The sequence below is a fragment of the Bufo gargarizans genome, chromosome 2, assembly GCF_014858855.1.
Source record: "Bufo gargarizans isolate SCDJY-AF-19 chromosome 2, ASM1485885v1, whole genome shotgun sequence".
Taxonomy (NCBI): Eukaryota; Metazoa; Chordata; class Amphibia; order Anura; family Bufonidae; genus Bufo; species Bufo gargarizans.
Window position 1 is genome coordinate 614,336,249 of NC_058081.1, and position 25,110 is coordinate 614,361,358.

General features: G+C 44.6%; 1 protein-coding gene across 1 annotated transcript; it reads left to right on the forward strand.

Annotated features, from left to right (window-relative positions):
• The first annotated feature begins 2,072 nt into the window (after positions 1–2,072).
• LOC122926823 (F-box only protein 44-like) lies at positions 2,073–24,072 on the forward strand. Its single transcript, XM_044278327.1, has 6 exons — positions 2,073–2,204; positions 7,233–7,492; positions 16,625–16,751; positions 20,696–20,791; positions 20,865–21,000; positions 23,194–24,072. The coding sequence occupies exons 1-6, from the start codon at positions 2,164–2,166 to the stop codon at positions 23,341–23,343; spliced, it is 810 nt and encodes a 269-aa protein (XP_044134262.1). The 5' UTR covers positions 2,073–2,163; the 3' UTR covers positions 23,344–24,072.
• Positions 24,073–25,110: the final 1,038 nt, after the last annotated feature.

A 25,110-nucleotide genomic window follows, 5' to 3' on the forward strand; every position in this document is an offset into this window, starting at 1 on the left:
GCAGACGAGCAGCAATATTCTTTTTGGAGAGCAGTAGCTTTCTCCTTGCACTTCTCCAATGCACACCACTGTTGTTCAGTGTTCTACTTATGGTGGACTCATGAACATTAAAAAGAACCTTTCACCACTCCTGACATGCCTGTTTTAATAGCTGCATGCATTCCCCATGTAATAATTCTTGAGTATCTATTCTTAAGGCTCTATGTTGTGCCATTTCTTTATTATTTCTACTAGAAGTTATGAATGCATTGCTATTAGCCTTCAGTAAGCGTACAGAGGGGAGGTAACTAGTTGGGGGTGTGTGGGCCTGTGATCGGTAATGTCATGAACCAGCAGGTATGAAGCCACTGTGCCACGTGTCCTATCTCCTCCAAGGGCATTGTCTAAGTGAACCCCTCGATCTTCACAGTACCCCTGATGGTGGGGATAGACTTTCCTGAGGGGAACACCAGGTCGCTACCTCTTGAGGATAGGCACACAAGGCAGCTGGTCCAGGCGGACCAGGAGGTACCTGAGAAAGGTACCAGAGGTACAGGTGTCAGCAGGCTGAGTCGTTACCAGGAGCAACAGTGCAGGACCAAAAGATGAGGCAGAAACAAAGTCAGACAGGCAATAGGTCAGGGCAGGCGGCACAGGTACAGGCAATCCGGATCGGCAACAGGAGAGTCAAGGCAAGCAGGATAAAACAGGTAGCAGTCTAGAAACACAAGAAGATATCAGGAACCTTAGCAGCACACAAGGACCTTGATACTGAGGCATCTGTGAAGGGGGCTGTGCCACTTATATACATGCAGGAGGGCTAGGATTGGTTGGCGAGGTCACATGATCCAACCTATAAAACACAGGAAGTGACGCGTGCCGGCCCGTAAGGAACTGCTGCAGGAGACAAGCAGCAAGCATGCTGTGGCCAGGGCTGAAAGGAAACAATGGCAGCAGATCACCTCTGAACATGGTGCCCGGGACTGCGGCGGTAAGCAGGGGAACAGCAGCGCACAGCAGCTGCTGTTACAGGTAAGAGTGATTGTTTATCTGTAGTGCACCGTTTTCCTGTACTCCATCGTGGTCACATGACATTTTCAGCTGTGTTAGTTCCCGATGACATCACTGCTACATCTGAGGCGTGGTAAGACATGTAAAGCACTGCTCTGTAGACACTGCTCTGATCAATGACTTTGCCTCTGAGGTTGGTATTCTGCTCATTCTTCTGGACCTTGCGCTCTAGACATGATGTCAGCAATAATGTTGTGTCTTCTGGTGGGTTTTTTCCAACAGGGCTTCAAGCAGGCTGGGATCCGTGAGTTCAAGCTGGGAGGGGAAGGAGAGACAGAGACCTGAGGCTACAGACACTCCATGCGAGTCTTGCTCTGGGATGTAAAAACAGGGTGCAGGGCACAGTTCACAAGTATGACGGAGGAGTCAAAATGCTCTCAGTACTCAGTACTTCATCATCTGACTATGATATAACCCAGTGAGGTTAAATGCTGGTGTTTCTTATGTAACCAGAAAAGCCCCTAGGCTGCGCCGCTTTGAGCCTTCTTTGTCTTCTTCACTACGAGGTATCAATGTCAATCTCCGGCGTACATTACTCCTGGAGAGGCCACGCTCAGCAGCAGGGACCTTAATTGTCATTACATACTCTTCAAGGCGTTGTGTGCTAAGCACATCCTCCTCTGGTGAGTACCCCCTTGTCTTTTGGGGCACACCACTTGCTGTTTTAGTTTTGCACATTGTCTGTGCTCTAAAACTCGATTAACACGTAAGGGAAAGCCTACATGATGGCCCACATATGCTCAGACCCTTTTTCTATTGGGACTTAAGGTTTCCATTCTTTCCAAAGAAGTTTCACAGAGAGGGATATGAATATTATATATAATGTGGACAATGATGTCTATGGAGGATACCAAAACATTCATGTCCTCTCTGAACTTCTAGTGCGGTCATGGGAGCATTATGGTATTCTCTCCTAAAAGCATTGTTCTGCTTCCTCCTATACGGTACCTCCTCTCTACACTGGGTGGACAGCTTTGTTTTGACTGACTGGAACACACCCCTCTAGTGGTGAAGTGCAGACCCCAGCCTCTCTGTGCAGGAACTTCACACAGTCACATACTGCTGAGCATTAACCTCTTGTTTGCATGAACAAAAAAGCTTCTGAATGAGAGAATGAGTGTGAACATGGGGACGCGCCACAGCAAGTTCCAGAGGTGAGTTCTGCATTGTGCCAGGCGTGCTTCCAAGCAGTGACATCATGGGGCAGGGTGGTCTGCTCTCATGTCAACATTATGGGGTCCTGAAAAACAGCCAGGGACGTAAGTCTGAGTGTTGGGGCGAAGTAGTAGAGAGGCCGAGGAGAAGTAAATCAAGACCCTAAAACAGATCCCATGTATTAAAAGTTTACAGGCAGAGGAATAGTCTGTCAAAAAGTACCACAGCGTGCAGACAAGAAGTACCACCAGATACTGTATGTCTTCAGGAGGTTGGCAGAGGCCCAGGAGTTGTTATTTTTTTGTTCTTTTGCCCTCCTATAATCCCACCGTAAAAGCCATCTCAGCTCCATGTTAAATGTACTGTACATCCTGATTCACAGCCAGCAGTGTAGAAGAAGAGCGTTGTATCTGCAGGCCCTACCACCGCAAGAATAATCTGTGCTAAGTAAAGGGCTTGGGGGATGGGTTCTCTGAGGGTATCTGATCTCGGTTCTCTGGGTTTCAGTTTTTCTGGTGGGTGGTATCTGATAGCATTTACAGGAATACAGCTCCAGACTCTGACACCGTTTACAGGAATACAACTCTGGAATCCAACAGAGTTTATAGGAATACAGCTCCGAAATCTGACAGAATTCACAGGAATACAGCTCCAGACTCTGACAGCCTTTACAGGAATACAACTCTGGAATCCGACAGAGTTTACAGGAATACAACTCTGGAATCCGACTGAGTTTATAGGAATACAGCTCCGAAATCTGACAGAATTTACAGGAATACAGCTCCAGACTCTGACAGAGTTTACAGGAATACAGCTCCAGACTCTGACAGCGTTTACAGGAATACAACTCTGGAATCCGACGGAGTTTATAGGAATACAGCTCCGGTATCTGATAGCATTTACAGGAATACAGCTCCAGAATCTGACAGCGTTTACAGGAATACAGCTCCAGAATCTGACAGCGTTTACAGGAATACAGCTCTGGAATCTGAGGGAGTTTACAGGAATACAGCTCTGGAATCTGAGGGAGTTTACAGGAATACAGCTCCAGAATCTTACAGCGTTTACAGAAATACAGCTCTGGAATCTGACAGCGTTTACAGGAATACAGCTCTGGAATCTGACAGCATTTACAGGAATACAGCTCTGGAATCTGACAGCGTTTACAGGAATACAGCTCCAGAATCTGACAGCGTTTACAGGAATACAGCTCTGGAATCTGACAGCGTTTACAGGAATACAGCTCTGGAATCTGACAGCGTTTACAGGAATACAGCTCTGGAATCTGACGGAGTTTACAGGAATACAGCTCCAGAATCTGACAGCATTTACAGGAATACAGCTCCAGGATCTGACGGAGTTTACAGGAATACAGCTCTGGAATCTGACGGAGTTTACAGGAATACAGCTCCAGAATACACAAAATCATCATGTGTGATGCTGTTCACTGAGCTGCCCTGTCTGAGCCTATTAAGTGTAATACTGTCTGCTGAGCTGTGTATCTAAGCATTTAATGTATGATACTGTCTACTGAGCTGTGTATCTAAGCATATCATGTGTGATACTGTCTACTGAGCTGTGTATCTAAGCATATCATGTATGATACTGTCTGCTAAGCTGTGTATCTATGCCTATTGCAGTATGCCAGACCGACAGGGGTTTTATATGTGAGGTCACGGTGTGAGCTATAGGTGGGCCGAGGTAAATACAGTTCTGGTTACTCATGGTTATGTCGTCCCTGGGCAGGCTCGCATAAGTGATAAGGAGAACGGCACAAGGATTCTCTGGGGCACACTCTGGTGAAAGGGACACTGGCCAGATGGTGGTTCGAGGTGCCCTTGATGGTCTGTATTAATGTGCCTATGGCAAGGTCCCTTTTGTGGTGGTAGAACCATTTACTGTAGTGTTAACTGAGGAATTGGGGACTGAGACAAGGATGGTGCAATCCAAATTATTACTTTTACTGAACGTTGCTCCCAGTAACAATACATCCAAGTACTAAACAGTCTTTTGTACATCCAAGTATGAAATACAGTCTCATGCATACAGGGGTAGGGTAATGTAAGTCCTCAGGTAAAACAGGCTCTTTGTCCTAAATATATATATATATATATGCTTGAAAAAGGCTCATTTTTGGAGCCGAAACGTTGCACCGTATGGTTGAATAAAGGAAACACTTATTTTCATCCAGCCGGAGTGCCGTCCATTTTCTGGATACATTAATTGGGGTAAGAAGTCGATTCCCCTGGAACGTGCACCCAATTTTCTCTGAACACAGCCAGTGCCGCCATTTTTCTTGTGTGTATATATATATATATATATATATATATATATATATATATATGAAAGCTACTGCGTCAGACTAGGCTTTTGATATATAAATAGTCTTTGGCTGGTATAAACTCTCGCCTGATTCTAACTTGAATTGAAGGTGATTTTCAGAATCCTTGAACCTCTATATTCCAGTGCTTTTCTGACAGATGGCCTATCTGTCCTCAGGGTTTAAACTGGGAGGTGTGGATGCCGGAAGCTGTGTCATACACCTAAGGTGCCTGGGAAGCCTTTAAGTATGGCCGTTTGCTATCCTTTGACTTTAAGAAAATACAATAATCCCCTTGAATACTTGCAGTTGCAGCTTGTCACTGGTCACCCCGGAGGAGTAAGCTGTAGAAGTGGACTTCTCACCTCTGGGCTAAATCTTGTAGGCTTTAACCCTGGACTGTGGAGCCAACAGGGAGAGAGCAGAGAGGCAGGAGGCCTCCCTCCAGCAGGCAGCTACATCATGGCTGCTGTCTGACTAAACTTCACTCTACTCTGCCTAACTTGGGCCTGAGCTAAGCTACAGTCAGATCCATAAATATTGGGACATCTACACAATTCTAACATTTTTGGTTCTATACACCACCACAATTGATTTGAAATGAAACGAACAAGATGTGATTTAACTGCAGACTGTCAGATTTAATTTGAGGGTATTTACATCCAAATCAGGTGAACGGTGTAGGAACTACAACAGTTTGCATATGTGCCTCCCACTTGTTAAGGGACCAAAAGTAATGGAAAAATTGGCTTCTCAGCTGTTCCATGGCCACATGTGTGTTTTTCCCTCCTTATCCCAATTACAATGAGCAGATAAAAGGTCCAGAGTTCATTTCAAGTGTGCTATTTGCATTTGGAATCTGTTGCTGTCAACTCTCAAGATGAGATCCAAAGAGCTGTCACTATCAGTGAAGCAAGCCATCATTAGGCTGAAAAAACCAAACAAACCCATCAGAGAGATAGCAAAAACATTAGGCCTGGCCAAAACAACTGTTTGGAACATTCTTAAAAAGAAAGAACGCACCGGTGAGCTCAGCAACACCAAAAGACCCGGAAGACCACGGAAAACAACTGTGGTGGATGACCGAAAGAATTCTTTCCCTGGTGAAGAAAACACCCTTCACAACAGTTGGCCAGATCAAGAACACTCTCCAGGAGGTAGGTGTATGTGTGTCAAAGTAAACAATCAAGAGAAGACTTCACCAGAGTGAATACAGAGGGTTCATCACAAGATGTAAACCATTGGTGAGCCTCAAAAACAGGAAGGCCAGATTAGAGTTTGCCAAACGACATCTAAAAAAGCCTTCACAGTTCTGGAACAACATCCTATAGACAGATGAGACCAAGATCAACTTGTACCAGAGTGATGGGAATAGAAGAGTATGGAGAAGGAAAGGAACTGCTCATGATCCTAAGCATACCACCTCATCAGTAAAGCATGGTGGTGGTAGTGTCATGGCGTGGGCATGTATGGCTGCCAATGGAACTGGTTCTCTTGTATTTATTGATAATGTGACTGCTGACAAAAGCAGCAGGATGAATTCTGAAGTGTTTTGGGAAATATTATCTGCTCATATTCAGCCAAATGCTTCAGAACTCATTGGACGGCGCTTCACAGTGCAGATGGACAATGACCCAAAGCATACTGCAAAAGCAACCAAAGCATTTTTTAAGGGAAAGAAGTGGAATGTTATGCAATGGCCAAGTCAATTACCTGACCTGAATCCAATTGAGCATGAATTTCACTTGCTGAAGACAAAACTGAAGGGAAAATGCCCCAAGAACAAGCAGGAACTGAAGACAGTTGCAGTAGAGACCTGGCAGAGCATCACCAGGGATGAAACCCAGCGTCTGGTGATGTCTATGCTTTCCAGACTTCAGGCTGTAATTAACTGCAAAGGATTTGCAACCAAGTATTAAAAAGTGAAAGTTTGATTTATGATAATTTTTCTGTCCCATTACTTTTGCCCCCTTAACAAGTGGGAGGCACATATGCAAACTGCTGTAATTCCTACACCGTATACCTGATTTGGGTGTAAATACCCTCAAATTAAAGCTGACGGTCTCCAGTTAAAGCACATCTTGTTCGTTTCATTTTAAAACCATTGTGGTGATGTATAGAGCCAAAAATGTTTGTGTCGATGTCCCAATATTTATGGACCTGACTGTATATATACACTGTAACACTGCCCCATCTTGTGGAGAAACTTGTGTAGTGCACCCTAACTAGGCCTCTGTAAAGGATCTTACATGTAAAAATCACATTGTGACATGGGAGAATATGACATGAGATGAAGTACAGCATACAGGCATAATATATGACAATAAAACTAGTTTGCGGTGCCCACAATCATGTAGTGGGACACTGCACTATCATGTGTGATACTGTCTACTGAGCTGTGTATCTATGCCTATCATGTGTGATACTGTCTGCTGAGTTCTGTATCTATGCCTATCATGTGTGATACTGTCTGCTGAGTTCTGTATCTATGTCTATCATGTGTGATACTGTCTACTGAGCTGTGTATCTACGCATATCACATGTGATACTGTATGTTGAGCCGAGTGTCAAAGCTTGTGATGGGCTTGTGTATCTAAGCCTGTCATGTGTGATTCTGTCTCATGAACTGATGCATTGAAGCTTATCATGTTTGATACTATCTGCTGGGCGGTGTATCTAAGCTCCACTATTTTTGTGTCTCACACAGTATGTCGGACTCTACCCTTCTTCCGGAGGAAGTTCTACTGCAGATCTTGTCCTTGGTGCCAACTACAGACTTGATCTGTCACTGCACATTGGTCTGTACCCTGTGGAGGGACATTATCAACTCACCAACACTGTGGAAAATAAAATGTCAGAATGTGGGGTACATCTCTAAGGAGTGCGTGAGAACCCCTAAAGACTGGAAGCTGTTCTACTATTTATCCAGCAAGAAACGGAATTTACTGAGGAATCCCTGTGCAATGGGTGAGAAATGCAGTTACAGCACCGTTCAAAGGAATGTCACTTGTCCAGAATATTGGCCGACTTACAGGGGTGACTATTATTGCAGCCCAGCAGCTTAGGGACCCCACTCCACCATGGGTGATAATGTATTCTGAGTGGGGCCCTATTTTACATTTAGCTTTGGGGCCCCAATGTTACTGTTTTCATCCCTCTCCTGGGATCCCCAGGTAAGGCCTCTTTCACATGTCAATGAATCATGAAGGTACACAGTCCATGGTCTCCACCGGTGGCTCACTTATCCATTGACTTTAATGTGTGCATTCACGCATCAGTGGTTTTCCATGGACTGCCCTATTTTTATGGGCTCATGCACACGGCCGTTGGTCTGCCGTTCAGTGCATTGGGGACCGCAATTTGCGGTCCCCAATGCACGGGCAACATTCGTGCAGATTCCGCAGACGGATCCAGACCCATTCAACTTGAATGGGTCCGTGATCTATCCGCACCACAAAAAAATAGAACAGAGGCACGGAGAGAAACCCCACGGAAGCACTCTGTAGTGCTTCAGTGGGGTTCTGTGCCTCCGTTCCGAACCGCAGCTTCCGGATTGCGAACTCATTCAAGTGAATGGGTTTGCATCGGTGATGCGGGGTGCACGCGACCGGTGACCGCATATTGCGGACCCACTGTTTGCGGACCGCAATATGAGAATGGCCGGGCAACGGCCGTGTACATGAGCTCTATCCCTCACATACATTATAGTCTATGGGTTGGTGAAGACCACACACACAGCATGGATGTTATCTGTGTTTGGTCCCTGGTTTTCAAGTACCAGTGGTAGGAGATGCTCTGGAAATTAATTTTCAGCCTAGTAATGTCTGTAGAAAACGGATAACACATGGACTGAAAACAATAAACACATCGACCAAATACGGATCCTTTACAAACATGTTCATTCATGAAACGCTGACCCTCTTGTCACGTGTGCCATCACATATGTGTGAAAAAGACCTTAGACTAGAGGCTTAGACCTCATGCATACGACCGTAGTTTTGGTCCGCATTCGCTACGCATTTTTTGTGGATTGGATGCTGACCCATTCATTTCTATGAAACAAAACATGCAATGCAACAGCTCTCTGCAAACCAAATAAAGTACAAAATTGCATAATAATTGCAAGTGCTATACTGATAAGTTAGAGATGCTTGGCAAATCATTTTGTACAAAATTATTTGAGCCCGTCTGCCGCACGTCAAGGCGATCTCTGTAAGACGGGTTCCTAACACTAAATTCTACCTGTTATGTGCCATGACGGCTATCATATAATTCAGCGAGTGTAGGTTTCACATGCATGCTGGGCCTGCTTTAATTTCTGTCATTTTTGGTGCCAAAATGGCCTCCATTATATCCATGGAATGCAGGTACCAACATGCATGCCGGGCCCACTCCACACCTCTCCTGGTGCCAAATGGCCACCAAGGACTGCAATGAGAGTCCACAAACTATCTCTCTCCTGGTGCCAGATGGCTTCCAGTGAGTGAGGGGGAGCAGGCCAAGCTATATACTCACACTAATTAAAATCAGCCTATGGGGCAGACGAGCTGGTCAGGAGTGCACGACTGAGGAGGCAGCCACACCTCCAGTACAAACTGCAAAGGAAAAGGGGGTCAGTCAGCACATCCCAAAGCGCAGGGGCACGTTGCTATGGCTGAGAACAACACTGTAAAACAAAACATGCAATGCAACAGCTCACTGCAAACCAAAGAAAGTACAAAAATGCATAATAATTGCAAGTGCTATACTAATAAGTTAGAGATGCTTGGCAAATCATTTTGTACAAAATTATTTGAGCCCGTCTGCCGCACGTCAAGGCGATCTCTATAAGACAGTTGCAGTTTGTACTGGAGGTGTGGCTGACACCTTAGTCATGCACTCCTGACCAGCTCGTCTGCCCCATAGGCTGATTTTAATTAGTGTTAGTATATAGCCTGGCCCACTCCCCCTCACTCACTGGAAGCCATTTGGCACCAGGAAAGAGATAGTTTGTGGAACTCTCATTGCAGTCTTTGGTGGCGATTTGGCACCAGGAGAGGTGTGGAGTGGGCCCGGCATGCATGTTGGTACCTGCATTCCTTGGATATCATGGAGGCCATTTTGGCACCAGAAATGACAGAAATTGAAGCAGGCCCAGCATGCATGTGGAACCTACACTCGCTGAATTATATGGTAGCCGTCATGGCTCATAACAGGTAGAATTAGTGTTACGACCCGTCTTACAGAGATCGCCTTGACGTGCGGCAGACGGGCTCAAATAATTTTGTACAAAATGATTTGCCAAGCATCTCTAACTTATTAGTATAGCATTTGCAATTATTATGCATTTTTGTACTTTATTTGGTTTGCAGAGAGCTGTTGCATTGCATGTTTTGTTTTACAGTGTTGTTCTCAGCCATAGCAACGTGCCCCTGCACTTTGGGATGTGCTGACTGACCCCCTTTTTTGTTTGCAATTCATTTCGATGGGACCCAAAAAGATGCGGACAGCACACCGTGTGCTGTTCGCAACCATATTTCCTTTACGCAGCCCAGCAAAAAAAAATGCAATGTTTTGCCGACAAGAATAAGCAATTCTGGAATGCACATGGATGGTATCTGCGATTTGCAGACTGCAAAAACAGAAATGGTCATGTGCAGCAGGCTTTAGAGTAGGGCTAAATGGCGATCTTGTGAGATTCAGCGGTCACTGGGGCCAAAGTGTGGCTTTTTGTCACCTCACTGACTGATTATTTTATTAAAACATACATTTGAATGATTCATTTTAAAATATTTATTTTCACTCTAAATACCTAAGATTTAAAATTCCTCAGAACTTGGAGAGATGGGAATTGTATCTAATACTGATACATGGACTTGTTCCCTGCTGGGGTGCCTGATATCTCCTCAGGACCATCCCCCTTCTTTTCATGTGTCCTACTCCTTCAAGTCAAACTGTTTTCTATACCAGCTATTTATTTCGCTGTGTATACTGTCTCCCCTGTTGGGGTTCCCTTCTCTCCAATTCTGAACTAAAACCAGTGTTACTCCTGCATCCCTACATGTTTCGCCGTATCAACGGCGTCTTCAGGGGATGGCGTGCAGGCAACAACGTGTGGGAGGCTATCCCAAAGCTTTATGCCTTCTCTTCATGTGGGCGAGTGTCCTCCAGCCAATCGCCGAAATGGCGATCTTGGACCAAAGTATCGCAGTGCAGCAGGCCAGCCATAGAAATAATGGGGTCGCAACGAGACTGCAAATTTGCTGCAACCACGATTCCATAATCAGAAAAAAATCCAACACAAATCATGCTGTGACCCTATTCATTTCTGTGGCTGCTCTGCTGCACTGCGATACTTGGGCATGACATCTGTCACGCAAACAAGATGGCCATGCAGCCCTAGTCTAACTCAACTTTCCCAAGTTTCTGGAGTTTCCTAGCTCTGAGTAATGCACCCCACAATTGTTTTGTTTTACATTTGCCATTCAGTATTCTGGAAAAGCTGTGGGAAAGTGGTTTAGGTCCCACGCCCATTACTGTCGTGTAGCTCTCTGTGTACTGTGGGAGGCAGGTAATGTGTTAATCCCTCACCTAACTGGTGAAGATCATTTGACAGTTCAGATCTTGAGTCGCTTTGCAAATACTCTTCTATTCCTGCACATGTTTTATACCTATTCAGAGTATATTCACATCCAGAGCTGCATTAAAACTTCTGCTGGGTTGCTCTTCGCTCCCAAGCTGCATTACTGCACATCTTTCTACTATCCACTTGCTGATTCTGTGCTTCTTCAGAGCATATTCTGCTGCAGTGCAGAGGGGGAGATGTCAAGGACCGCATGAGAGGTCAGATATGCTGCGAGGGATGTACCTGTCAGCTGCAGATCATCCAGCAGGGTTCTCAATGCAGATTTGTATGATTGCATGATTTGGAGTTACATTCTCAAAACCATAGATGAGTATTTTTCAATATAACATATATAGTGAAACTTTTCTTGAAGACCTCCTTTTGAGAATACGACCCCCTGAAATGTTCTGTAAGCCCCTTTTCACACGGGCGAGTATTCTGATGCGCGAGTTGAACGCATTGCACCCGCACTGAATCCTGACCCATTAATTTCTATGGGGCTGTACACACGAGCTGTGATTTTCACGCATCACTTGTGCGTTTGCATGAAAATCGCAGCATGCTCCTTTTTGTGCGTTTTTCACGTAACGCAGACCCCATAGAAATGAATGGGGTTGAGTGAAAATCTCAAGCACCCACAAGCAAGTGCGGATGCGGTGCAATTTTCACGCACGGTTGCTAGGAGATGATCGGGCTAAAGACCAGATCATTATTATTTTCCCTTATAACATGGTTATAAGGGAAAATAATAGCATTCTGAATACTGAATGCATAGTTCAATAGGGCTGGAGGGGTTAAAATTTTTTTTTTTTTAAATTAACTCGCCTTAATCCACATGATCGCTCAGCCCGGTTTCTCTTCTATCTTCTTCTTTGCTGTGTGCAGGAAAAGGACCTGTGGTGACGTCACTTCGGTCATCACATGATCCATCACCATGGTAAAAGATCATATGACGGACCATGTGATGACCAGAGTGACGTCACCACAGGTCCTTTTCCTGCACACAGCAAAGAAAGAAGACAGAAGAGATGCCGGCTGCGTGAGCAAGTGGATTAAGAGGAGTTAAATTATTTTTAATTTTTTTTAACCCCTCTAGCGCTATTGTACTATGCATTCTGTATTCAGAATGCTATTATTTTCCCTTATAATCTACAGAACACCGATCCCAAGCCCGAACTTCTGTGAAGAAGTTCGGGTTTGGGTACCAAACATGGCGATTTTTCTCACGCGCGTGCAAAACGCATTACAATGTTTTGCACTCGCGCGGAAAAATCGCGCATGTTCCCGCAACATGTTCCCGTTGTGGGAAAAGGTGCGGGTACCTTTTCCCGCAACGCCCGTGTGAAAGGGGCCTTAGAGTGCTGCACTGAACAACCTGCAAACCGCATCAGAGGTGTCACGGTTAGTGATGGACGAACATCTGCCGGGACGGTTCGCGAACGTGATCAAATGTTCACGTACCGCAGGTTCGCGGCAGGTCCCATTCATTTTAATGGCAGGCGAACCTGAAAAACCTTGAGCTCATATTTACAGCCAAGAAATAAATACTAGAAGTGCACAAACAGTCCCACAACATGGACAGTGACATACCAGATGCATTATTCGAATTTGTGATCTCCATTCATTTTTTTCAATGCGAAATATTGGCAATATAATTTTCCTGTACGCATTTGCGCAAAATAGTTTTTTTTGGGGGGCGACTGGTATACCACACCAGTTATAATTAGAGATGTCGCGAACATAAAATTTTCCGTTGGCGAACGCGAACTTCCGCAAATGTTCGCGAACTGGCGAACCGCCATAGACTTCAATAGGCAGGCGAATTTTAAAACCCACAGGGACTCTTTCTGGCCACAATAGTGATGGAAAAGTTGTTTTAAGGGGACTAACACCTGGACTGTGGCATGCAGGAGGGGTATCCATGGCAAAACTCCCATGGAAAATTATGTAGTTGACGCAGAGTGTGGTAAGTTGAATTCGCAATGCGAGTAACATAACCTGCATTATTCGCATTGCGATTACAACTTAGATCTGAGTTCCTAGTGGTTGTATTGCTAGAATTGACGAATATAACGAATATAGCACTATATTCTCAATCTTCGTTATATTCTAGCAGTACAACCATTAGGAACCCAGCAGCTCTAAGTTGAATTCGCAATGCAATTAATATAACCTACATTAGTCGCATTGCGATTACAACTTAGGTCTGAGTTCCTAATGGTTGTACTGCTAGAATTGACGAATATAACGAATATAGCACTATATTCTCAATCTTCGTTATATTCTAGCAAAACAACCATTCAGTGGCCTTGTGAGGGGGGTGCGGTAGGTGCGGGCCGCCGGCGCAGGAGTTCTCACTCACAAGTTCAACTTCTAAACTTCGCAAGCACGTCGCGCCGTCATGTGGTAAAGGGGGACGGGGGTGTGACTCACTGCAGCCTGGTGAGCGGTGGGGCGCCGCGGCAGCTGCCCTGCAGGAGTCTCTGGTGCCGGGAGGAGGAGGTAGGTAGAGCGGCTCTGACTTTATAGACCAAATTATTTTAATAATACCCTAATAATAATAAGTTAATAACCTAACCCCATTCATAAATTACTGTGGATTATTATAGACACGGCCCCAGGCCAGCAGACATAAGGGGTTGGGTTGAACTGTGGGCTGGGGCCACCTGGCCACATTTACTAATCTTTGCTCAGGGGGCCCTCATAAATATAGACCCACATGGTGTGGACTAGTCATTTTTACTAAAGAATATAGTTTAAACGTTTATGTGCAAAAGAGAAAATAAGAAGTCAGCTCCAATCAGATATCTGCACATAGACCAAGACTCTGGGTCTATGCAGATATCTGATTGGAGCTGACTTAGTGACTTCTTTTTTTCTCTCTTTATCTCTTTATTATGGCTTTTGGGGGGGGGGACAGGGGTGACACCATTTTCTACCGCACTGGGTGACACCAGCCATAGCAACGCCACTGCAACCATTAGGAACCCAGCTCTAAGTTGAATTTGCAATGCGATTAATATAACCTGTATTAATCGCATTGCGATTACAACTTAGTCAAATTTGCAGCTTCAGAATTAATCTAAGATGGATGCTGTCCTTGCTTTTTGATAGGAGGTGGGAGGGTCTGGGAGGGAGGGTATGCTGATTGGCTGGAATGTGTCTGCTAACTGTGAGGTACAGGGTCAATGTTTGCTCAATGATAATGTATAGGGAGCGGACCGAACATCGCATATGTTCGCCCGCCGCAGCGAACGCGAACAAGCTATGTTCAGGACATCTCTAGTTATAATTATTTTTTCAATTTCCAATATCGTTTGTCACTGTGTGTAGCAGAGGAAACGCAGCAACAAATGCTGCAGTACCCAATTGCACTATATAGAAAGTATATCATTGGTATATAACACCCCACTTCAATCAGTTTTTTTGGGGGGGCGACTGGTATATCACACCAGTTATAATTATTTTTTTTAAATTGTGTTTGTCACTCCGTGTAGCTGCAGTATCGCTGCAGAACCGCTCACCAGTCACCACCACTGCTGCACAAAATCCACTATAATATGCTTTTTATGTTAGTATATTATAAGTGTACTACACCTCTCTGTACTGCACACCTATCAATAGTACACCTATACCAGTCCTTAAAAGGACTTTTGTGGACCTATTTGATAGCGTTTTTTTCCCTACTCCACACAGCAACCTTTCCCTACACTGACAAAAGACTGAATTTAAAATGGCGGCCAGATCGGGTCTATTTATAAGGTTATGGGGTATGTCCATGGGCTGAAACGTCTCAATTGGCTGTCCTCTACCATAATGCTGAGGCCCAGGAATGAGAGGAGAGCCAGGCTGGGGACCAGGAATGAAAGCAGAGCCAGAATGGGGACCAGGAATGAGAGGGGCATATGGCTGTGGACCAGGAATGAGAGGGGCATAATGCTGAGGACCAGGAACGAGAGGGGCATAATGCTGGGGACCAGGAACGAGAGGGGCATAATGCTGGGGACCAGGAATGAGAGGGGCATAATGCTGAGGCCCAAGAATGAGAGGGGCATAATTCTGAGGACCAGGAACGAGAGGGGCATTATGCTGGGGACCAGGAATGAGAGGGGCATAATGCTGAGGCCCAAGAATGAGAGGGGCATAATATTGAGGACCAGGAATGAGAGGGGAATAATACTAAGGACCAGGAATGAGAAGAGCATAATGCTGAGGATCGGGAATGAGAGGGGCATAATACTGGGGTCCAGCAATGGGAGAGGACCCATAGTAAAGACTAAGAATGAGAGCGGAGCCATGCTGGGGACCAGGAATGACAGGGGAGCCAGGTTGGGGACCAGAAATTACAGGGGAGCCAGGCTGGGGACCAGCAATGAGAGAGGCATAATGCTAAGGACCAGAAATGAGAAAGGCATCATTCTGAGGACCAGGAATGAGAGGAGCATAATGCTGAAGACCAGGAATGAAAGGGGCATAATACTGGGGACCAGCAATGGGAGAGGACCCATAGTTAAGACTAGAAATGAGAGGGGAGCAATGCTGGGGACCAGGAATTACAGGGGAGCCAGGCTGGGGACCGGGAATGACTGGGGAGCCAGGCTGGGGACCAGCAATGAGAGAGGCATAATGCTGGGGACCAGGAATGAGGGCATAATTTTGAGGCCCAGGAATGAGTGGGGCATAATGCTGAGGACCAGGAATGAGAGTGGCATGATGCTGAGGCCCAGGAATGAGAGGGGAGCTATGTTGGGGACCAGGAATAAGTGGGGCATAATGCTGAGGACCAGGAATGAAAGGGGCATAATACTGGGGACCAGCAATGGGAAAGGACCCATAGTGAAGACTAGGAATGACAGGGGAGCCAGGCTGGGGACCAGGAATGATAGGGGAGCCAGGCTGGGGACCAGCAATGAGAGGGGCATAATGCTGGGGACCAGCAATGAAAGAGGACCCATAGTGAAGACTAGGAATGAGAGGGGAACCATGCTGGGGACAAGGAATGACATGGGAGCCAGGCTGGGGACCATCAATGAGAGGGGCATAACTCTAAGGACTAGGAATGAGGGGGTCCCCGATCCATGGTGGAGATTAGGAATAAGAGGCGGGGCAATGCTGGAGACTAGAAATAAAAGGACAGCCTTTCTGAGAACTAGGAATGAGAGGAAAGCCATGATGGGAAGTATGCTGTGGATGAAGAATTAGAAAGGTTCCATGCTGGGGACCAAGAAAGATGGTGCCATCTTGAACAGGGAAAGGGAACGATCACCATGGAGACTGAGAAAGAAAGACACCACCTATGGTTATGTGTGTGGACTGGGGGGACCTGTGCAGAGTAGCACAGCTGTTTTATTAGCCTAATCTGGGCCTGGTTCTGTGTGATATGCTAATGGGACGCCAAGCACAAACAAAATGATAATTTGGGGTCATTCATCATTATTTCTGTATATATTTCTATATATCATAACTTGTCTGATTTTATATTCCTCTGCTTTTAGAAGGGTTTAAATTCTGGAACATTGAGCAAAATGGAGGAGATTGGTGGGCAACAGAAGATTTACCAGGGACCCATGGACAAGACTTCCCAAATGACGAAGTTACCAAATATTTTGTTACTTCTTATGGGTAAGATCCCCAAGTTACCAAATTTATCAGACACTTCCTGGTTTTGTCTGTAAACAGTAAGGCAGAAATGTGTCAGGTGATGTGATCATATTGTCACATAGAAGGCTTATCAATAAAGGGCAGTCTTTGTGCTTGGACTCCCATATTGTTGAATGGATTAGGCAGTGGCTGAGGGACAGACAACAGAGGGTTGTAGTCAATGGAGTATATTCAGACCATGGTCTTGTTACCAGTGGGGTACCTCAGGGATCTGTTCTGGGACCCATATTGTTTAATATCTTTATCAGCGAAATTGCAGAAGGCCTCGATGGTAAGGTGTGTCTTTTTGCTGATGACACAAAGATTTGTAACAGGGTTGATGTTCCTGGAGGGATACACCAAATCGAAAAGGATTTAGGAAAACTAGAGGAATGGTCCAAAATCTGGCAACTAAAATTTAATATTGATAAGTGCAAGATAATGCACCTGGGACGTAAAAACCCAAGAGCAGAATATAAAATCAGTGATACAGTCCTAACCTTAGTATCTGAGCAAAGGGATTTAGGGGTCATTATTTCAGAAGACTTAAAGGTAGGCAGACAATGTTAGAGCAGCAGGAAATGCTAGCAGAATGCTTGGGTGTATAGGGAGAGGAATTACCAGTAGAAAGAGGGAGGTGCTCATGCCGCTCTACAGAGCACTAGTGAGACCTCATTTGGAGTATTGTGCTCAGTACTGGAGACCATATCTCCAGAAGGATATTGATACTTTGGAGAGAGTTCAGAGAAGAGCTACTAAACTGGTACATGGATTGCAGGATAAAACTTACCAGGAAAGATTAAAAGGACCTTAACATGTATAGCTTGGAAGAAAGACGAGACAGAGGGAATATGATAGAAACTTTTAAATACATAAAGGGAATCAACAAGGTAAAAGAGGAGAGAATATTTAAAAGAAGAAAAACTGCTACAAGAGGACATAGTTTTAAATTAGAGGGGCAAAGGTTTAAAAGTAATATCAGGAAGTATTACTTTACTGAGAGAGTAGTGGATACATGGAATAGCCTTCCTGCAGAAGTGGTAGCCGCAAATACAGTGAAGGAGTTTAAGCATGCATGGGATAGGCATAGGGCCATCCTTCATATAAGATAGGGCCAGCGGCTATTCATACAGTCCTGATCAAAAGTTTAAGACCACTTGAAAAATGGCAAAAAATCATATTTAGCATGGCTGGATCTTAACAAGGTTCCAAGTAGAGCTTTAACATGCAACAAGAAGAAATGGGAGTGAGACAAAACATTTTTTGAGCATTCAATTTAATGAAAACAACAAATAAACTGAAACAGGCTGTTTTCCAGTTGATCAAAAGTTTAGGACCACACCTCAAAAAAAAAACTAACCCCCCCCCCCCAAAATAGAAATCCAACTTCCAAACATGAACTCAGTAATGAGTAGCTCCGCCGTTATTGTTGATCGCTTCAAAAATTCGTTTCGGCATGCTTGATGCAAGCGTTTCCATGAGGTGAGTGAGAACATTTCTCCAAGTGGTGAAGACGGCCGCACGAAGGCCATCTACTGTCAGGAACTGTTGTCCATTTTTGTAAACTTCCTTTGCCATCCATCCCAAAAGGTTCTCAATTGGATTTAGATCAGGGGAACATGCAGGATGGGCCAAAAGAGTGATGTTATTCACCTGGAAGAAGTCCCTTGTCCTGCGGGCATTGTGTACTGTAGTGTTGTCCTATTGAGACTGTTGGTAATTAGGGATTAACCCCTAGGGAAAGGGACACATCTGGTCAGGCCTATTCAATACCATTTACCTCAAATAAGAGACTGACAACCATATTCCTTTTAATGCTGGGTGATTATCGGCCACAGCTTTCTTTATTTAACAATAACACCATAAACTGTAAATGGCGCAGTGTGCCAGACGCTGGCCTCCCAGCGGGCAAGTCTGCCTTGTGCCATAACCACTTCCATAATGAATTATTTACCGCCAGCTGTGACTTGTTCTCTTATATATCATTATATCATTATATATCATTTTATATATATATTTTTCAGTTTTTTATTTATTTATATATAAACACATAAATGTAACCTCACATGAGGAAAATACAGACCCAGTCCGTCAAACCACCGCGATCTCACGGGGAGGGCGGGAGGGAGACCAGCGATTCCACAGTCAAGCGGAAGTGACGCGAGCGAGTCAAAGAATATATAGCCTCCAGCACCGCCCCTTCTCCTGATGTAATCACGTGAAGGCTTCACACTAACCCCTTCCAACCCTTCTCCTCCAACCATGCTTAAACCTAATCAGGGCACTGACCTCTTATTAACTGGGGCAAAGGGAAGGGGGGGGGGGGATTAGGAGAGACCCCCAGTCTCTTAGCACCCTCCTTGAGCAGTCGGGCGCTTACCAAAAACCCAGTCGTTACCACACAGACGAGGGCCCTCAGTCATGAGGAATGGTCTCTGCAACATCTGGACATAGCCAGCGGCTGTTTGACGCCCCTGCACTTCCTGAAGCTCCATTGTTCCACTGAAGGAAAAAGCACCCCAGACCATTATGGCGCCTCCTCCACTGTGGCGCGTAGAAAACATCTCAGGTGGGATCTGCTTGTCATGCCAGTAACATTGAAAACCATCAGGACCATCAAGGTTAAATTTTTTCTCATCAGAGAATAAAACTTTCTCCCACCTTTGAATGTCCCATGTTTGGTGCTCTCTTGCAAAGTCCAAACGAGCAGTTCTGTGGCGTTGAAGGAGATGAGGTCTTTGAAGACATTTTTTATTTTTGAAGCCCTTCAGTCTCAGATGCCGTCTGATAGTTATGGGGCTGCAGTCGGCACCAGTAAGGGCCTTAATTTGGGTCGAGGATCATCCAGTGTCTTGACGGACAGCCAATTGGATCCTCCGGCTCAGTGCTGAAGAATTTTTTTGGGGTCTTCCACTTAACTTTTTTGTTCCATAACCCTCAGGATCATTTAAGAAATTCCAAATGACTGTCTTACTGCGTCCCACCTCAGCAGCGATGGCGCGCTGTGAGAGACCCTGCTTATGCAGTTCAACAACCCGACTACGATAAAAAAGGGAGAGTTTTTTGTCTTTGCCATCACAACGTGTGACTATCTGACAGACAATCACAATGAATCCACATCTTTGCACAGATTTGGCTTTTTAAAAAAGGCATGTGGTCCTAAAATTGGGATCAGCTGAAAAACAGCCTGTTTCAGTTTAATCGTTATTTTCAATTAATTGCTTAAAAAATGTTTTGTCTCACTCTCATTTCTTCCTGTTGCATGTTGAAGCTCTACTTTGAACCTTGTTAAGATCCAACAATGTAAAATATGATTTTTTGCCATTTTCAAGTGGTCTTAAACTTTTGGTCAGGACTGTAGTATTCAGTATATTGGGCAGACTAGATGGGCCAAATGGTTCTTATCTGCCGACACATTCTATGTTTCTGTGATCTAGCACCCAAGGGATCACAACATTCCCAGTTACAAGTCATCTCCCGAAAAAGAAATGTTAATCACACAGCAGCACAGAGTATTTGAGGGGAGAAGTGTACATATGTTGTGCTGTTAGTGAACTGTTTTCTTATGTGATTATGTTAGTGAAGACAGGGCTGAATATGACAGGGACACATAAATACATAGTGTAAGGAAGCAGCAGCACAAAGTATTTCAGGAGACAGTTGTGATGATATTGTGGGAGACAGTGACCTCTCTACTTCACTAATGTGAGTGAGGACAGGGCTGCATGTGACAGAATCAGCTTCAAAACATGAAGAGTCGAACAGAGATAAGTGGAAGGTTATTGGTGGGAAACTTCATGGACCGAAGCAGCACAGAGTATTTCAGGTGATCATTGCACTTATTCTGCTGTTGACAGTGACCTGTTCATTTATCAGAGGGACACAGAGCTCACATTCAATAGTAATAAGATTATTCATCTTTACAGGCCCTGCAAGAAATCTCAGCTCATCAACCTCAAGAAAATAGGATATGATGAGAAACTTATGGACCTTGTACAACCAGATATCGTGATCAGAGACTGGTCAGTAGGATTCCACATACACACTGTACGTGGTGATATATTCAGTCATGGAGCATTCCCTCCTTCTGTACAGGTATGCAGCTAGGCATGACTGCGGCTGTCAGTATGAAGTTCTCATTAAGCTACTGTCAGAAAAAAAGAAACCTGTGAAGGTGTTTAACCCCGACCCAGTGATGATCGAGCAGTGGAGTGACGCCCAGTGGCACCAGGTATTATAACTAGACACAGCTATAGAACATGGATTCTTCTGTAACCCTATGTACAAGAATATAACTATTATAATACTGCCCCTATGTACAAGAATATAACTATTATAATACTGCCCCTATGTACAAGAATATAACTATTATAATACCGCTCCTATGTACAAGAATATAACTATTATAATACTGCCCTATGTGTACAAGTATATAACTACTTTAATGCTGCCCTGATGTACAAGACTATAACTACTATAATACTGCTTCTATCTACAAGAATATAACTACTATAATAATGCCCCTATGTACAACAATATAACTACTATAATGCTGCCCTCTATCTACAAAAATATAAGTACTATAATACTGTCCTCTGTGTGCAAGAATATAACTACTATAATTCTGCTCCTATATACAATAAAATTACTATAATACTGCTTCTATGTAGAAGAATATAATTAATACTGCTTAGTATGCATAAGAATATATCTACTATAATACTGCCCCCTATGTACAAGAATATAATTACTATAATACTGCCTCCTGTGTACAAGAATATGACTACTGTAAGGGTGCCTTCACACGAGGCAAATTTTTAAACAAAAATGTTCTGCCACTAAAAATCTGTTCACATGAATAAGGCTGGCAGAAATCCATATGCAGTTGAATGGAACAGATTTTCACTTGCTGAAAATTTCTGCAACAAAATCTGCCACATGTGAAGGTACCCTAATACTGACCCCATGTAGAAGAATATAACTACTATTGGAGTATGTTCACTGGATGGATTTTAAAAACCTGACTACAAAATTCAGTGCAGAATCTGTTTTTTCACAAGTGTTTTTTTTTGTGTGGGTTTTGATGCTTTTTGACACTTTTTTAAACCAATGTTCACTTCAGTACAAAACAGCGATTTCAGCTCATGGCTTTTTGGCATGGATCCATGCAGAAGACCAGCAAAAAAAATGCATAGACGTCTCTTCAGACAGCGGATTTAAAGTCCAAAATGGTCATTTATTTTGGCACCAGCACATACAAAACAGCAAAACAAACACCTGCCCGTCTGGGCTCTAAGGCTGCGTTCACACGGGCGAGATTTCCGCGCGGGTGCAATGCAGTAGGTGAACGTATTGCACCCGCACTGAATCCTGACCCATTCATTTCAATGGGACTGTGTACATGAGCGGTTTTTTTCACGCATCACTTCTGCAATGCTTTAAAATCGCAGCATGTTCTATATTCTGCGTTTTTCACGCAGCCCTGGCCCCATAGAAGTGAATGGGGCTGCGTGAATAACGCATTGCATCTGCAAGCAAGTGCGGATGCAATGCGTTTTTCACTGATGGTTGCTAGGAGACGTTGTTTGTAAACCTTCAGTTTTATATCACGCGCGTGAAAACGCATCAAAACGCATTGCACCCGCGTGGAAAAAACTGAACAACTAAACGCAATTGCAGACAAAACTGACTGAACTTGCTTGCAAAATGGTGCGAGTTTAACTGAACGCACCCTGAACGCATCCGGACCTAATCCGTCACGCTCGTGTGAACTCAGCCTAATACATCGTACTTTTCCCTGACTCACCTCTAATCACAGCTTATAGACAGGGTCTCAGGCTCTAAGCCTTAGCAGATCTTCTCACCTAACACAAGTCCATACGGGCAGGAGATCCGACGTAGCCTCGTGGCCCCTCAGCCCTCCTGGCTGAAACCTCTGTAGGCCTCTGTTTCCAAGTTTTCTCTCCCCCAGACTGACACCCAGAGGGTTGGTTTTATCCCTCCTTGATTACAGCAGGCCTCACCTGCGATGACCTCAGGTAAAAGAGAATACCCGTACTTGAAGGGTGTGGACTGGCAGATCCCACTACCAAACCTATCCACCAGTCCAGATAAAATCCAGCCCATAATAAAATGTAAACAAAACTGCCTCAGCAAACTACGCTTTGCTGAAACCCCTGCAGCTTTCTGGACTTCATTTATCTCACCCAGCGGAGGTATCTAGGTGGGATATACACGCCTTCCAGCACTTATACTGTGCACATCTCCACAATAACTATTATAATACTGCTCCCTATGTACAAGAATATAACTGTTATAATGCTGCTCCCCATGTTCAAGAATAGAACTACTATCATACTGCCCTTATATGATATGAATGTGTAGAACTGAGCTGTCCTGTAATTGACATGCCCTCTTTTTGTAGATGACACACACCTTCAGTAACTATGGACCAGGGGTGCGGTACGTTTATTTCCAGCATGGTGGACAAGACACACAGTTCTGGGCCGGTTGGTATGGAGTCAGAGTGACCAACAGCAGCATCACCATCGAGCCTGAAAATCTCAGGGCCTGAATCCTGCATTATACGTGATGTATACAAATGGACTTCTATATAATGACACCGAGACCATGATTGCAACAGCGTCCATGACAAATTAACTGGGTGCACTGTGTTAACCCCTGTTTGTCTGTGCAGGATGACACTGCCTAGAAACACTCATGCTGTATCATGAACCTCATTAAGAAGGGTATTAATGTCTATGTTCTATAGCATGGATGCACAACCTTTTATTTATTTTTTGTTTGGGGGCTGCATTGTCACATTGCGCTATTAGAGGGGACCACACAAAAAAAAAAAAGTTGATCGGTGCTCTTTTCTATCGGCCTATTACAAAAGCCAATGCAAATCGAATTTGGAGAAATGATCGCTACCAGAGTTGTCTCTTCCTTATTCAGTTCTGATTATGGCAGCACATCCCTGATTACACAGTAAGAGGTGCTGCTGATGATCGGGCATCGCTTCTTCTGATCTCATTAATTGGCCTGAAAATCATGCAGTGTAATAGCGGTTTAGTGACGACATTTCCTTCCATCCTGTCTCCTAGTCATAAGTGAGCGCTTTCCTTTTACTGCAGAAGATGGCTCTGATTGGTTATTATTCATGATATCTGTGACCGATGCCCGGCAATAACCATTAAAGGGTTCGTGTCATGGGAAAAATCGTTATGTAGCTGACTGACTTTAGCGATGTGCTAATGTCAGCAGTACATAACAGTATGCTTGTTAACTCCCTGCCTGGCGCCGTTCTCTTAAAAAACAGACTTTTATAATATACTAATGAGCCTCTAGGCGCTATGAGGGCGTTGCTGCAGCACCTAGAGGCTCCGTCTACTCGCCTTTTGGCACGCCCACTAGATTGACGTCCTTCTTCCACTTGATTGACGTCCTTAAAGAGGTTATCCTCAGGATAGTTCATCAATATCCAATCCGCCGGGGGGTGTAGGGGGGGCGCCACATCCAGGACTTCCCCCCCTCGCCAATCAACTGTTAGAAGAGGTTGGGCACTCAGTGAGCTCTGTGGCCCCTTCCCAGGCCATATGCACTGTACATTGAGCTGCAATACCAAGTACAGCCATTATACTATGTATGGCGCTGTGCTTGGTAAGGTGCTGGGAGTCCACATCACTCACCAGAGGTGCGGTGAGCGCGGCAGCTTCCTAAAGCAGCTGATCGGCGGGGGTGCCGGGACTGATGTGATGATAATGATAACTAGTGTTGAGCGAACCCGAACTGCAGCAACAGTTCGGGTTCGAGTTCGGTGTTCGGGCATTTAATAAAGCTTGTTGAAAGGCTGCAGGGCAGCCAATCAACAAGCTTTTAAGATGTGGGCACTTAGAAGCCATCACAGCCATGCCTAATAATGGCATGGCTGTGATTGGCCCGTGCATCATGTGACCCAGCCTCTATAAAAGCTGGATCACGTGTAGCACCGCCCATCAGCTCTGAGTAGTGCAGGGACAAGAAGCAGGCAGCTGAAGTGAGGGAAAGAGTTAGGAATCTCCTCTGGCTATTTATTCTGTGGGTGACTTATAGTGATTTTTGTGTGGATGCAATACACCAGCTTTGCACCCCTTACACAGAGATATAATAATCAATCTGGCTGTTAATTCTGTGGGTGACCTATAGCGTTTTTTTTCTGGGTGCAATGCGCCATCTTTGTACCCCTGACACAAAAATATAATAGTTATTCTGTCTGTTAGTTCAGTGGGTGACATGTACCCATTTTTGGTGTTTGATACATCTGTACTCCATACGTGACAGGGAAATTAATATAGTTAAT